General features: G+C 33.5%; 2 protein-coding genes across 4 annotated transcripts; both read right to left on the bottom strand.

Moving 5' to 3' along the window:
• Positions 1–4,321: 4,321 nt before the first annotated feature.
• LOC110427425 (Isochorismatase family protein) lies at positions 4,322–8,336 on the bottom strand. Of its 2 annotated transcripts, none has more exons than XM_021442948.2 (5): positions 7,900–8,336; positions 7,703–7,812; positions 6,840–7,074; positions 6,582–6,698; positions 4,322–4,646 (listed from the first exon to the last, which is right to left on the bottom strand). In XM_021442948.2, exons 2-5 carry the CDS (start codon positions 7,787–7,789, stop codon positions 4,573–4,575), a joined length of 513 nt encoding a protein of 170 aa, XP_021298623.1. In that variant the 5' UTR covers positions 7,790–7,812; positions 7,900–8,336; the 3' UTR covers positions 4,322–4,572. The 2 variants fall into 2 exon arrangements, with proteins under 2 accessions (XP_021298623.1, XP_021298622.1); XM_021442947.2 differs by having other exon boundaries at positions 7,703–7,816; positions 7,900–8,334.
• A 4,309-nt stretch (positions 8,337–12,645) lies between these two features.
• LOC110427499 (transcription factor bHLH68-like) lies at positions 12,646–16,432 on the bottom strand. Of its 2 annotated transcripts, none has more exons than XM_021443045.1 (8): positions 15,930–16,432; positions 15,167–15,500; positions 14,930–15,004; positions 14,625–14,690; positions 14,236–14,361; positions 14,084–14,140; positions 13,851–13,895; positions 12,646–13,212 (listed from the first exon to the last, which is right to left on the bottom strand). In XM_021443045.1, exons 1-8 carry the CDS (start codon positions 16,106–16,108, stop codon positions 13,084–13,086), a joined length of 1,011 nt encoding a protein of 336 aa, XP_021298720.1. In that variant the 5' UTR covers positions 16,109–16,432; the 3' UTR covers positions 12,646–13,083. The 2 variants fall into 2 exon arrangements, with proteins under 2 accessions (XP_021298720.1, XP_021298721.1); XM_021443046.1 differs by having other exon boundaries at positions 12,651–13,212; positions 14,296–14,361; positions 15,930–16,429.
• Between the last annotated feature and the right edge of the window lie 278 nt (positions 16,433–16,710).

The following is a 16,710-nucleotide window of genomic DNA, read 5'->3' as shown; positions in this document are numbered from 1 at the left end:
GGAACTGCATAGTCTCTGACTTTTCTCTTTTCTATGTTGCATCAAATCTTCTTTCCTCTTTACCAAGTTTAAGGCAAAGTAGGAACTTGGAAGTAGCGCATTGTATTTGCATTCAGCTGGTTTTCATGTATCCAACTCAGCGGCCCAAATCCTATCCATCGGCTCCTGGGCTACCTTCCTTATCTTGTTATTTTTCACTTTTTTTTTGTGAACTAAATTTCGGAAGGGTTATTCTAATCTTCGGATCAGTGATAAGATTTTAATCCAAAACCATTTTGGTTGAGTCAGAAGGCCTTGTCAATTGAGTTAACTTGTCCTCCAACTTTTAAAATTGTACAAAAGTATTAATATAATTCAATAACAACCATATCTCTATGGAAGAAAAAGAATATTGAAAAAAAATAAATTATTTTAACTAGATATTGAAAGACGATTTTGTCAAAAAAGAATGAATATTCTTAAGCCATACGATGCAAATGTCCCATTTTGATGTAATGTCCCCGTTGCATCACTTGCTTTGGAATTCCAACTTGCTTGGGAAAATGCCAAAAAGCATTTGGTTTGTGCATGGGAATATGAAAGAGATGAAAGTTTTTGGTAATTAATTTGGTTTTAACATGAAATTAGATGTAGTAATAATGAGTAAAATCACCCCATTGTCTCCACAATAGAAAATGTACAAGCACAAATTCAAATTTCTTGTGCTGACTTCTTAACAACCATTCCTATATAACAAGGCTTTATATGTATACATTCATCCAATTCAATATCATCCCTTCCCCTCACGCAATTTCTAATTTGTCTTCAAATTTAAACAGACCAAGTAAGAACATGGCCGTATCCAGTGGCAGAGGTAAGCCACCCCTCAGTTTTTAATTTTTTTTTATTTTTATGGATATAAAATTATAAATATATAAGTTTACCACTCCTATTTAATTCAAATAAATTGATTTGACATAATGATAAGTCATTTATATAAAATTTTACAGGCTGGGTTCAATTCCTTTGACGTCCAAAATTTGAGATTATTTTTCTTTTTTTCTTATAAAGGAAAACTTAAATTTTAAAATTATTTTTCTAATATTTCTTTTTTCCTATAGAGTAAAAGATGCATTGTTTAACTAAAAGAGTAAACTCAAATTTTAAAATTATTTTTGTTATTTCTTTTCTTATAAAGTAAAGGATACATTACTTAACTCTGTCTAAAAAGTATAATTACTTGAAGATTTAATTTAAACATTTATACAAAATCTATTTTTCTTAAAAATTCTTCATTTTTTTAGTGTACCTTTACTAGAATATTTTGTATCACTATATAAAATATTTTATAGTCTTATGGAGTAAAAGATGCATTACTTAATTTCTTAAATAGTCTAATTTTTTACTTTGATTTTTCTTATAATCTGTTGATTCGGTTTAAGTAATTATGCAGTATATCATATGTTAACATGAAAAACTAAACAAGAATGTGATTAAAATATTTAAAAAATTTCAATAGTATTATCTTACTTTTTCAAATTAAATAGGTATAAAGTGATTGTTAGAAACATTAGCACGGATTTAATTATCGATGAATTTGAAAGCATCAAAGTACGTTCACTATAGCTTATATTGCCTAATATGAAAATCTACTATTAATATTTTTTTTTACTTTATGTTCATTTATATTGATGAATTTAAAAATTTCTATTCAAATTATTAATGAAATTTTTCATTATAATTTTATGTTATTTTAAAAATGATTAATTTTTTACTTTGAATCAAATCATTAACTCAATTTATGATTTTGTATGATTGATCTTTAACCATCTCTCATATAAAATATTGGATCCGCTATTGGCATGGAAGAGAAAATAGAAGTAAAATTTTCCCTTGGTCAAGGATCTCCACACGTATGTGATTGGATTTGCAATGTAAAAAAATTTCAAGAGATAAAAGATTCGGATCATGATTTTTTATTCTTTAAAAAAGGATAATTAATTAATCATGACTAAATCATCAACAAATCTTGCTACCAATATTTATTTACCCTTGTTTCACCTCGGATATCTGTATGATCGACCAGGTTAGCGTATAACTTTTACTTCAGCTTATGTATTCCTTTCAAGTTTGGGTGTCTGATAGGGAGCATGCTCTTTGAACTTTTTCCGTGGGGCCATGCACCGCATCAGCTATTCTGGCCATTCTTGTTGTCTCCGTGTTGGTCTGAAGAGCCTTCACGAAACTAGTAGCATCTTGAGCAGTCTCATAGCGATTTTAATTTTATACTATCAGAATTCTTTAAACTCATTGTTACCATTAAACTTTTCGAATTTTACATACCTATGCTCTGATATTTCAATATCTTTCTCTCAAAAAAGAGAATGAAAGGCCATAGCTCATTAAATGCTTGCCGATGAGGTCATTTTCTTTTTTTCTTAGCTTTAGCAAAGAAATATTCTTTCATGAAGCTTCTTTGGTCGTCATGAATCACTGCTACTTCTTATCGACATGTTGCTTTCAGGTACATTCAGACATTATCTTGTATGTGATGGTTACTTCTCATCCCAAAATCTTTCAAGACTTTGGGTGTTGTTATCACATCTTCATGACATCTGAACAACTCTGATGTTATCTCAGTGACTGCCTCTTTTCCTGGCCACCTTAACTCTGGTTGATATACTCGTGGCTATGTTGACCTAGACCAATGCTTGCATCTATCATACAATAGACCAAACACATCTTTTTTTGGTTAAAATTGGGGATTGCATAGAGTTTACAGAATGAAGTTTAGTCACACCTAAAGCATCTCCACACAAACTACTTTCAAAGAAAAATCCAGGAGTCACATCAGAACGAACAAAATCACGTTGTTGGGAATTTCCTCTCCTAGCAGGAACGCATCAACTCCCTTCGTTGCGTTCTCGAATTGTGTAAGTTAAAATGCTATGCTGGAATTGGGTTATGACAATCCAAGAGGATGAGCATTAGCATCAGCATTGCTTAATTAATAGATCCATCACCACTTTAAATCAGACACTTGAAGCTCAATTACTTGACTGCCTTTTAATCAAGCGTTCAAGTGAAAGGTAAAGCCAAAAGAAAAGAGGCAAGGATAAGACACAACTAGGAAATTTTTGATATTTTGTTTCCTGTATGATAGCTTGAGATTTGATCTCAAACATTATATAAATGGAAAAATGCTTACCTTGAAAAGCTTAAGCGGCCTACAAACCCAGATTGATCAGTGTCAATCAATTTCTGACTTAAGCTAGGACCCTTAGTTTTGTTGGGTTTTAGATTCGGTTTTTCTTTAGTCAAAAGCAAATTTTGAAACAAACGTTAAATCATGCTTCCATTTGCTATGCCTGGAGGATTGGAATGGACAAAAATATGGAGCTGTATAGCGCGTGGTCCGTGATGCATACAAGCTGATTCGTTTTCCATGACCAAGCTTAAGCCAAGTAGACATCTTGCTGATTGAGTTTTGGATAGTCTTCAAGACACCTCAGGCCTCATTCATCAGAATTCATTATTCAACCACAGTTAAGGTCGACTGTATCGGACAGACGATAGACAGAATCCAGCTACCCAAGTCTAGCGGTAAAGAAGTTGAAAACTAGAACAAATTCCCTTTCTCCATTAAAAATATCCCTCTTGTTGTCAAAACTAAGGACATCACAAGTTTGAGATGAGAGAATCTAGAAATCAACTTATATATGATCCAGTTTCCCATATATGTTACCCTTTTTGTAGATATTTGAACTTATTTTCGAATTGAAAATCTCAAGCTTTAAATTCAATAATTGAGTGGCATAGAGTTTGAGTAATAGGATGCGTGATCCTACAACGGGTTGGGAGATTTCAGTTCTCTTATTTGAGTGAAGAATAAAGAATAAAAGTAAAAAGCAAAAACCAAAGATGAAAATATCCGGAGAAAACAATGAAAATCTTCATATATTCTTGTATTGCAAACCAATTTAGATAGGCTTATTCATTCTAATAACATGATATGGGTTATTTTTCTTCTTTGCTTTCATTGGGTGCAACACCAAGTTTAAGATCAAAGTTTTCTGTGGTCTAAGTTTATGCTTATTATGCTTGGGCTTAAGCAGCGGGTCACTGGATCAAGCTAATTGTTTGATACAGTTTTATGACATTAGGCCGACAAATCCCACTTGCGTCCAATTTAAATGAGCAGAGTTGGAGCCTGACAATATAGAACCCAAACTTACACTCAATCCCATGCAATGCTAGACCCTTCTCTCGTTTCCGGATTAGTTCCATACCTTCACAATGCATCGGAATTGCTTGTCCATTCTATTGAAAAAGAACCCACATGTACGCAATCCAAGTAAAAAGCTATTAAAAAGTGAACTTGCCAGATTCAATCATGAACATTTCCCTGAATGGAACCAGTTAAGAAAACTAGCAAGCCGTATTGGTAACATAAAAATGAGCATAGTAATGACTATCACTCACACAAAACATATACATTAAGACACACAGTTTTATAGAGACAGAATGCATGTAGTCTAATAGAGAAGGGAGAGCCACCGGGTAGAATGCATCCCAGTTCAATCATTTGATGGATCAAGCATTGGTTTCGCACCACTCCTGCAGTGTTGGTGTTGCAACTCCAATATTTTTCATGTCAAAGATATTGGCTGGTTCACATAATTTAAAGCTCTTTATCAGTATAAATGCCATTTTGCAGAAAAAAATATTCTTATTTTTCTCTCTCAAAGATAAACGTTAAAATATTGAAGTAAATTCTTCTAATATGTCAATGATACCAAGACAAAAGAACAAAGAGAATTGTCTATTAAAGTTTTCAAGCGAAACAAATAAGAGAATTGAAAAAAAATTGGACTTTTGTATAATTTTTCCCCCATTCAGCCCTCCCTCTCCCCCTAACCCTTGTCTGCTTCATTTCCCTGCCTTCTATCTACACTCTTTTTCTCAAAAGGTGAGTGCAAATGTTTCCCCCCTTAGCAATCTTTTGAATTAATTTCACATTCAATATCATTATCCCAATCTCACCAAGAAGCTTATAACTCTTTAAATTTGAAATGACAAAGAATTAAAGTTTGCCCCTTCTACCCAAATTTTTATGTAGTCCTTCATGAATTATGTTCAGCAAAGTTAGCTGACTCTTAAACCAGTCTTGAGTAGTAAATTCCAAAGGTTCTAAGGCTCTTATTATGTTTTGAATTACTTTCATCTTCCAACAACTTAAGGAAATACATTAACAACCTCTATTCTCTTGTACCCTATAGATACTTGATTTTGGCTACAAACATATTCTCTCCAATATCAGTGAAGTTGTCTTATCGCGATTACATTACCACATACAATAGTGAAAGTAATCTAAAAACAGGAAGCCAAGTTGCGTCACTGCATGAAGTAGCAAAAGTAATTTAGAACAACTGACAAGGTTATTTTACATTAGAAGCAATGAAAGAAACCACGAAACAAGTGGTAAGTTCTTGAGTTAATTCCACTCTTGAGATTTTTCAGAGTTTGGCTTGGTATCTCTGAATAGAAGTAGTTTAGAGGTCTTCCTCTTAACTTTTCTTTGAATTGCAAGAGTGCTTCCCCTTCTCCTAATACCACACTTCAATTGTGCTGTCATAGAACTTAGAATAACCACTAGTAACCTTAACACCTACTTGAAAAGGCTTTAATGCTCAACCACTTGGCATCTTTCTATTGGTCGCATTAGCGACACCCGCTAGCCTATGTATATATGGGGTTTTGGCAACTCATTTGGGGCCTTTTGGAGGTTCACACACTCCCTATCTACACTCCTCTCCCCCCTCAATGTTCCCTCTACATCTCTCTCTTCCCTTATTCTTCCCTAATTCCCTACTTCCTATTCCCTATACACTGTTCCACCACCTACCACAGTATTTGGTACTTTAGGGTCTGCTCCAATCTTCCTTTTTGCCACTCTCAGGACATGTCTGCTTTACTTGTTTGCAACATTACTTCTCCTTCTAGAAGAACCGCTTCGACACAACTTAAGCAAGACATTCAGAACAATCGCCAACTCTTAACTTGTTGACCCACATATTGCATATATAACTACATTCACATTCTCATTTAATTATATGCCTGCTTGTTACATACGTGTATTTGAATAATCTCCTACAGAGTCTATCACCTGCTCATCTCTCCTATTTTATGCTACTACCTCTATAGAAGTTAATAAGTTTAAGATAAGATGAAAATTTCCATAGGCATATATCCCATAGATAGATGGAGCAAATGATACAATCTAGTTTCATACACCTAGAATTTCCCCATTTGACCTAGCATAATCTCCACATAAAAAATTTTATGGAGGAAGTATAAAATTTGTTGTCTTTATTAATATCTCTAGAACTTGGATGAATAAAATACCAAAGAAAATGGCATGCAGGCACTCACATATTGCCAGGAGCACAAAGCAAGTGTATTACACTATATGCATGAAAAGTAAACAAGCAAATGCTGTATGGATTAATCAATTATATAGGTAGAAGTCAAATTTCGAAGCATAACATAGCAGTTCCCAAAAGACATTGTGATTAAGATTCAAGTGGTTAAGAACTACATACCATCATGTACCTCAGGTGTAGCAGCAGCTGTGGCATCAACGATTACAGCAACAGATTGGTAATCATGTGCTACTGCATCAAAGACAGTTTGTCTAATGCAATTTGGAGTTTGAACACCTAGACATAGAGATTAAAGAATATTAAACTCTTAATGAACAACTACTCTTTGATAGTTAAATGCCACAAAAACTTAAAGAAACAAATGGCTCTCACAAAACCACTTATATTTGCAAGTTTACAAGTCTTGAGTTGCCATACCAACAACCACTAGATTATTGACCCCATTACTCTGAAGGAATCCATGGAGATTGGTATTAAAGAATGCACTGAAACGAGTCTTCACCAACTTGTAATCTTCTTCTTTTATCACAAGGCCATCCACCAGTTCTGCACCTACACTTCCCTCTGTGGTCGGACCCCCCTTCTCAGGAGAGTAAAAGTGCCGGCGAAAGAGTTCAACATCTCTTCCGAAATAGTCATGTTCTCGAACAACCTAAACCCCAAACGTTTTTCACAATAATGTCCAATTTACAAACAACCCAAAAGCCCTTTGTAAATACCATCTCTAACTAAATCACCACCAAATTTCAAAATGCCAATTTTATTCTGGATAAGTCTACATAAGGTACTCTGATCTGTTACAGATAATGAGTTGTGATTGATTGATTAAAGCAATTTTTCTATTTCCAGGAGGCAGGATCAATCTTCTAAAATATCAACACCCTTATAGTAATTTCCAAAAAAAAAAAAGGAAAATAGTTTCAAATGTTTCATTTCTCCATTTCTCAGAAGTAGTTTCAGGATGGAAAAGAGCTTCCATCATCAAACTTAAGAAGATTGATCAGATCTTCAATTAACTTGCTCTAAGAGATTCCCTGGAAATAGCTTTAGCCAAAACAAGCAGACCCCATTATCCAAAAAAAACCCTTATCCAAAGAAGCTGTCTGGAGAATGAAAAAGGAAGTTGAATAAGGAAAACAATTTACATCAAAGACTTAATTCTTTTTTCATTTTCTTGATAAATTGAACATCCTAGGAGACGCTTCCAAAGAGAAGAGGATGGATACAACTGAAAGAGAAAGTGAAAGTACTAGTAAGAGGAAAAAGGCTAGAAAATTTACCCACACGACAAGAATGCCACGCTGCCTGGCGATTTGAACAGCCTTTATGACATTAGGGACTATGGCTTTGCCTCCTTTCACACTCATTATTTTATCCTCTAAAATATAATCTTTCTGCAAAAAGACACAATACCAATTTTCCACACAAAGAAAAAATCCAAGTAAATCCAAGACAAGATGATGAAGAAAGAAAGGACCTGCATGTCAATTACTATGAGAGCCGTCTGCTTCCATTTGTTTGCCATGCTTTCTTCCTGACAATCTTTAGGCTATGCAACTGTTTGGTTTGGACTGGTAGTAGCAGTGGATGCAAGCTAAAAATTTTTAACGATGCATTTTCACTGTCTTAATCGTTGCATGACAGATGCATGATGCTTTTGAAGCCATCAGCTCCTACAACATCATATCCTAGTCGCTGATGAAAACATTACTCACATGACATTAAAGCTGGCAGCATAGCTTGGTTTAATCCTAGTCCTCCTAGTTGTTGAGATAGGGAACTTGTTTTAATGGCGATACTAGAGTCAACCCAGCAAAAACGAAACCAAAAGGAAAAGAAGAAAAATGACAAAGACAAACGTTCAAACAAAGAAAGGAAATTATAAAAAAGAAAGCAAAAAACCCCTTTCTCTATAAAACAAGTGACTTTATTGTTAGGATTTTTGGGGGTAAGTAGTAAGTAAAATTATGGAAAATAAAAAAAAGCAAGAGCTAAAGTAGGCCGAACAGCCCACTTTAAGTCGTTGGCCCAACTGTGGACCCAAAGATTAAAAGGATCCATTAATGAGGAAAAAGAAGGAATATTGGGCCACTCAACCCAAGCTCAGCTAAAGCCCCAATCCGCTTTGGACAGATTTGAGCACAACCTATTGAAGTCGTATTTTCCTACTCTTTAATTATTTGTCCTTTTAATTTCTTTTCTTATTTTCTTTTATGTGCATATTTTAATTTGAGAAATTTTTTAAAAATGCATACATGATAAAATCAAATCCCCAAGTAACTAAATTTGATATTTAAATTACAATTATCTACAGAGAAATCTTTTAAAAAAGAGAATTTTTAGGAGAATTGGGAGTGGCCATTTTCTAAAAAATTTTCAAAGTGAAAATAAGTTTGGGACCTAACCAAAAGTGTAGGAAAAAATTCAAAAGTTATTTCCCCAAACTCGTTAATTTTTAATTTTATGATTATTTTTATAATGATCTTTTAACTTCTCATACAAAATCTTGAATTCATCATTGTTTTAAAATAACCCTACTAATGAGATGGCCTATTTTTTGAAAATGATATCCAATGGCTTTGATTTTGTTATTATAATTTTGTTAAATAAAATAAAGTTTTGAAATAATATATATGATTTCATGAATAAAGAGGGTTACTCTCATAAGAAAAAACAAAATGAAAGATGAGCTTGGGCTCAATATAGATCAACAAAATCCAACTTCAATCCTTTACACAAGAAAATAAGATTAAAGTTGTTTTAAATAATCTGAAAATGGGTGAAAAACATGACGCTAAAGTCTGCGGATAATACAATATTTGATTGGTTATTACTTTAGATTAATATTTTTTATTAAAAGAAATTTAGATAAAATTCTTTAAATTAAGTTTGTTAAAATTAATCAAATAAATATTATTATTTGAGAATCAAAATCAATAAATTAATAAAATTTAAAATTGATATTTATAAGTAACATTAGATTAATATTATTCAACAGTAAAAACTATCAATTTAATAAAATATAAAACAACATTCAAATTAATTAAAATATTTGATTTATATAAAAATTCAATATAAACGTTCAGATTTAATTTTAACTTCTATAAGAAATTTTAGTTAATTCTTTTTTTTTTTTTATAATATTGCAAGAGTTATTGATGAGGGGCGGGCGCTCGGGAGGGGGTGATGCAATAAATTACGTGAGGATTACGTGGGAGTGGGGCATGTGAATTGAGTGAAATCTCAAAAGGGGTCTAGAAAGACCCGAAAGCAATGGGGTCCATTTTGGCATATTCGGGTCTGCTTCACCACATGAGTGGTCTGGCACTGGCACCCGGCCATGCCACCCAGTTGCTCATATTTCAAGCTTTCCAGTTAGATATGGCTAAGAAACAAATATGGATTGCTATAATGAGTACTGATGCAAAGTTCCCCTTCAACCCCAAAGATAAATTATTGAAAAAAGAAACATTTTTTTTTTACTCTTTTCTTCAACAAAAACAATCATTTTTTCATTTCATTCATGTTACATATGATGTACATATTAACATATTAATTATATAATTAATGAATCATATGACGACAATTAGTTTTAATGTGTCGGTATAAGAAATTTAACTTAGAACCCAGCTTATAACTTAATTAGCAAAAGTTTTTTGAGTCTACTTTTCATGATTCATGTGCTTTGATGAAGTAGGAAAATATCAATTATTAGGATTATTCTTAACATATAAAATAATGGTAATGATAATAGTGATCTAGCTAAGATGCCTTATGCCCTGAACATTGAAAAGGGGGAATAGGAAAAAAAAAAGGGGGAAAGAGGAAAAAAGCTATTAACATGAATGGTACACATGGATTGTACTCTCATTGTCAAATGCCTCATTATTGTCAGTTGTAAAGTTATTTTAAGTCTGTCAAAGGGGCCATGCCAATGTCCAATGTTGAAGGGGATTGCTTTGGTTTGCTTTTTCATCACCATGATTGCATTCTAAGCATTACTTTTCCCATTCAAAGAGATTCAATCCTTTTCATATTTGAATTAACAGTTTATTTATTGCTTTTAATATATTGATATGTATATAGCTCTTCTATTTCATCCACTCTATAGCAAACATCCCAAAATTAATTAAAAAATAAAGAAAAACAAAATTTTAGTTAAAGGTGGGTGAGTACAATCAAATGTGTTTCACATTTTAGATTGAAATTATTTAAATATATTATCACTTTACTTATCTATTTGTATTTTAAAATATGCAGGTTACTCTCCATAATTTTACGTTTTTCAACTTTGGATGTTTCCAAAGAAAGAAAAAAGAGGACTATCATTAATAATTATATAACTTAGATATTAAACAAAAAATAAATAAAAATAAAAATCAAGTATATATATGTAGCCTTTGTATGTTATAGATTAGGCTAAAATATATTGACCCCTCAACTTTTGATAATAATTATACGTGAATCCATTAATGTTCAAAATGAATATTTCATTCCAATAATGTAAATGACATTAATGCGTAAATGTGAAACGTTTAAAATGCCTTTTTTTCACTTTTTTCCTTTTTTTCAAGCCAATCGATAATACTTTCTTACATCGGTCGATTATCTCACAGTTAAATTTGGTCATGGAATGCCAAATCCAGCCTGATCTTTCTAAGAGCCCCAGATTATTACACTTTTAGGAAGCGTTGTCGGTCACTGGTGGTCGGGTGGAAAGAATTTATTTTTTTAAAAAAAGAGAAAAAAATTAAAATAAAAAATTATAATTTATATAGTGATAATTTTTAAAATTAATGAAGAATAAAATTATCTTAAAAATAATTCTAGGTCATCAAACTAATAAAAATATTGACTTAACTAACAACATAATTTATGTATTCAAAAAAAATATTCTTTTGAGACGGATTGTTCATTTTAAAAATTAATAGATTCACGTGCAATTATAATCAAAAGTCAAGAGAATCAATGTATTTTATTTTATAAATTAGGTTTAGTTATATATGTATGATTGCATTTGTGTTTGAAGTTTGCATGCAATTGTATTACATGTTAATTGGAGGATGCAAAAGGCAGTTTATGCAGCGAACAGAATGAAGAGTTCATAGCTAACAAAATTTTATGAGACACCATTAAGCAAAAGATCTACTGCTATCTGAAAGTGGAGAACTTGCACCATACAACAACAGGTGAATGAACATCATGAACCCAAATTAAGCAAGTGCCGAGAAAAATTATGAATAACATAGATAGAGATTTTAAATCTTTTTTTTTATATAATGCGAAATTTGGAGGAAGGGAAGAGGAGGTTTATGACTTTTGAGAGTTTTTTGTCCAAATAGTTATGAAAACCTAATTAGATTCAAAAATTTTCCATTCAAATTTTCTCTTTCCATCCTTGATTAGTATAAAGCAAAAGCTTAAATTGGAAGCTGGAACAATTGTTGCCCTACCACCAAGGGTTGATTACCACTAGGTCAAATCAGCTTTTCGTATACACCGGTGTAATTTGCAAGTGTTTCCAACACTACTGCGAGAGAGAGAAAAGCCGGCAAGGAGGAAATATGTACAAGATGGTGTGCATATACATCCCAGAAAATCAACATGCAAATCAACTAATTTAATCTCATCCCATTGACTCATTGTCTTTGTATTAGTTGATCAACACTGCGTTCAAAAAAATTATAAATATATATATAAATACCAAGTGTTTTTGGTCAGCCTGAAAGCTGCTTTTGCGGAGCTGTTACTCGACTGGATGCTGGGGTGATCGCTCTAGCTTTTTTCTTCATCATTCAGTGGCTGTTTGTCGGGTTTTGTTGTTACTTTGACATATGCATTGCACATTTCATGCTAGGGACTTGTCCTACATGATTTGGCCATTCTACTACCAGAAAAAGGGTAGTTTTTGTGCACTTTTCTTCAAGTAATGAAATCACCTTTAAAGCTTTTCAAAAAAACAAAAAAACTAGTTAGAACACCATAAAGACAATGTAACTGGCTATGTATGCACGTTTTCCTCTTCTGTTCTTCACAATAAATAAAATAAAATCCCTGTATAAAGATTTGTGAAGAAGTGATTCTTGTATGGCCTTGGGCCAATATGAAAGTTTAACATTTTATGTGCAATTTTGTGCAACCATGAACATGTTTTAATTTTGGACATATATATTCATTTTCGTTAGCCTTATCTATAACGGCAGGCCATTGTTTATTCTTTTTAAGCTTGCAAGGATCCTTCTAAAAGATAGCAATGAAAAGATTAACAAGAAAAATAAAAAGGGAAAAAGGAAAGAGAAGAAATGAGCTAGTTCATTTGTGAGAGTCAAGATTCTTTCCTCAAGAAAGAATGGTGCTTTCCCAACTAGTTTTTTCTTCTTTTTTTTTTTTCTTTTGAGATGAACAATAATAGAAGTGAACTTCGCATAGACGAAGCTCTAGTTCATAGCTCAAAGAAAAGCTACAATACAAAGCTATCCTAATTAATAGAAAGGTACAAGAACCATAGTTTATCATCTGGTGGAGAATGCAATAGCATCATGAGCAATCAGCCTTATAGAATTCAGCAGAGTGACTGCTCATGATGTTATATCATTCCATTCCATTGAAATTGCTTCAAGCAGAGCAGTTGCTGCAATCTAATCAAAAGTAAATTGCCTCCTTAAAACCCGCCGCCGAAAGCCGGTGCCCAGTAATCAGCACCATTATCACTTCCAACTTGTTGAGTGCAAGATACTGGAACCAAGCACAGCCCTCTACTCCTTAAGTCCTTTGGCTTATCTTGGATATCCTGTTATTATAATCGAAAGAAGTAAATCTCCATTAATTGGAAAAGGAAAAGGTAAAGAAAAACAGTATGAGTGCAATGGTTTTCATAACTTATATGTATGTATATGTAAATGGATAATGGTGGTGTCTGAAAGGGTACTGTTTCATTTTTCAAAATGAAGTTGTAATAATAGCAGTAATGATGAGGAGGATAACGATGATGATAATAAATAATGCCGTATAAATGAACAATTAGTCAAATGAGTGAGAGAGACAGACAGACAGACAGAGGTGTGTCATATCAAGAAAGCATTCCTGGTTAAGGAGCCTCCTTCGCTTTTCTAGTTGGTGTCTTTCAACGGCTAATTTTTAAAACGAGAGAAATGGAAAAGGACAGGGAAAAAGCATTACTATTTCTATCTTCAACTCCTTTTCTTTTCATTTCTTTTTTTGTTTTAAATTACATACTAATCTTATGCAATCCCTAATTATGCTTTCGATTAACTTTTATTCACTTGTAAAAGTGTTTTAAAGCTGAGAACCTTGTTCTTTGAATGGCTTTCTTTAAGAATAAAATAGTAGTTAAAAACAGATGCTTTCCATGTACAAAACCCTCCCCCTACTTTGCTTTTGTGAGGTGATGGATCCAATAAAGCATACCTGTCCTTGTTCTTCAGGAAATGCACAATTCCTTTCTCGTTGTACCTAAAAAATTAAATCAAAATTACCTATCAATTAAATACTAAGTATATCATGTCAAGTATAATATGCAGTTAACCATATATACATAAACTAAAAGAGAGAGAGAGAGAGAGAAAGGTTTGGTCTCGCTTTGGGAAAAGAGAATATATATATATATATATATATATATAAATGTATGAACGGGTACTTACAGATTGTTGGTTTCTCATGTTTGTAGATGCAGTGCCCAAGTAAGGGGAGCTAAGCGCCTGCGTTTAAAGTGGGGAAAAGAGAATAAAATTTTATGACTTCCATAACTAAAGAATGATAAAGAATAGCATGAATTATTGAAACTTTAAACTACATGCTTCTCACTGATTCCTGAGCTGCTAGCAGAGAGTATAAAATGTGGAAGAAACATCACCTCAATTTGACCCTGAAGGAATCTGATATACCCAATAGCTTCTAACAAGACAGAAGCAGTGTCAGTCTGCAAAAGAGCACACAAACACAACACAAACCCCCAAGTCGTCTTTCAGATCCTCCTTTAATGTTAAAAGAGAAAAGCCAAATAAAAAGAGATAAAGGAGGAAAAAGAGCCTTGATCAGTGCACACACATAAAATAAGGAAATAAAAACATCAAAGGATATGGGTTTTATTATAGAATAAAACGGCTTCTGTAATCTTGGACTATTCCTTGCGTTCAGTTTTTGTGCTAGCTGATGAACAAGTTAAAGAGAATTTTCTTTTACCTTTCCAAATGGGGAAACTAACTGGTGAAGTGCTGTTATCCTATCTCCTAGCTTCTCTTTTCTCACCTGGATTCAGCATAAATATAATGCAGGACAATCAGCACACAATGTTTTAATAGCTTTCCTTTTTTTTGGGTTTTGATAAATGGTTATGGCTGGTAGTAGTAGCTGAAAAGAATAAGACATGCTTGAAAATAGACAATCAAGAACGACATAATATTCTACACAGACGCAAATGCACAAGCACACAGAATTAAAGAAAGTTAAAAAAAAAAGGAGAGAGAGAGAAAGATTCTCTGTGTTACCTTTAGAGGTGGTTGGCTTGAAGACGGCTGAACCCTAGCCTTCTTGCACAGCCCACCCGTGGCCGTGCTATTACACTATGAAAACGAAAACAAAAAAAGATGTAGCAGCAAAGAAGAAAATGAGAAAAAAAAACCAGAAAAAAAAAAGAAAAGAACTTTTATCTGTTAGATTTGCCAGGAAAAAGAAGGAAAGAAAATTTAAAAAGGTTGGGGGAGGTGTTGTTTTCTCTTTCTTACCTCAGAAGAATGATCTAGGGGTTGAGTATTAGTCCCATCTGCCGCCTTGTTATAAGAGAAGTCTAATATATTACTACCACTTAAACTAGTAATACAAGACCTAGGAGAAGAAACTGGCATGATATGGGACCAAGCAGCAGCAGCAGGCGGCCTAGATGCTTGAAATTCTTCATCACCATGACCGTACAAGTTGCTATTTTGAGTAACCTCTTGCTTTACGTCAACAACTGGAACCCTCGAAGACGGATTTAGGATTTGGTTTTCCCAATTTTCCAACTTTTTTGTGTGAAAATGACTTGGACCAAACCTTTCTTCTTCGCCTGATAATCCACACCTAACCACCAAATAAGAACCCCCAGAACCATAATTATTATTGCCTTAGAATTTGTATGCAAAAAAAAGCTATCTTACTAAGACAACCAAGAGAAGCAATAAAAAGCACACATTAAGAAATACGTTTAAGGTTAGATCAGAGAGAAGTTAGCTAGATGAAAGATGGAGAGGGAGAGGGAGAGGGAGAGGCTCAATTTGTAAACAGTAATAAGGAAACAAAAAAAAGTTGAGATAGTTAATTTGTAAAGGCATCTTGAAAAGGAGCTGACAGAAAAAAAAGAGATAACTATAGAGAAGATATCTAGTATAGGGCGAGACCGTAAAGAGATGGTTTATGGATCAAGAAGACCATGAACGCAGGTTAAAGAGAGTAGTAACTACAATAAAAAAGTAGAGATGAAGTCGAGAAGGGGAGACAGAGAGAGCTCACAAGAGTAGTTGGCTCCATGACTGTGGAAGCTCTTGGTTATCAGCCAAAGAATTAGGAGGAAGAGTAGAAGATCCGAGAACATATTGAGGAGGGAAGAGAGAAGGGGATGGAGTTAACAAAGCAGAAGATTGTTGAGAAGGTGGATGCATGCTCCACCAGCTAGGGTTTCCTGCCATCATTTGTTGCACTGATATGAGCTGCAAAAAACAAACTCTTCAGTTTCATATGCCTCTCCTCCAAAAAGAAGTCCCCCCCACTCACACACATACACACAAGAAAGAAAAATCTTTCTCTCCTTTCCTTTCCCTTTCCCTTTCACTTTCTCTCTTCACTTTGCTAAGTTTTCCTTGTTTACGCACCCAACCAAACAGGCCTTTGCTAAAGGTTTAGGAGTTCCCTGTTTGCTTTCTCAGATGAGGCTGAGGAAACTTTGAGTCTATGCCCTTGAAAGAATTTTTATAGGAGCGGTGGGGTTGGGGCGCTTTGCCTATGTTTCCTCTCTTTCCATTTTCTTTCATTTATGTAGTATTCTTTTTTATTCTTTGCTTTTGCTTTATTATAAAGTGGGGCAGAAAAGCTGGTGGGCTGTGTTTTCAGTCCTTAAACTATTGGCCTCTACGAGCTTACTTCCTTGATTTGGGGTGGTACCTTGGGATTGTTTTTTGGGGCTTTAGGGTTAGGGTATGATGGTTTTGATAATTTCATATTATCATGCTTTCTCTATACTTGTGCAATTATTCAACTCACCAAACTATATATATATATATATATATATATATAT

Source organism: Theobroma umbraticum, unplaced genomic scaffold, assembly GCF_002168275.2.
Source record: "Theobroma umbraticum cultivar Fairchild unplaced genomic scaffold, ASM216827v3 scaffold_34.0, whole genome shotgun sequence".
NCBI lineage: Eukaryota > Viridiplantae > Streptophyta > Magnoliopsida > Malvales > Malvaceae > Theobroma > Theobroma umbraticum.
This window is presented reverse-complemented; position numbering and strand designations above follow the sequence as displayed.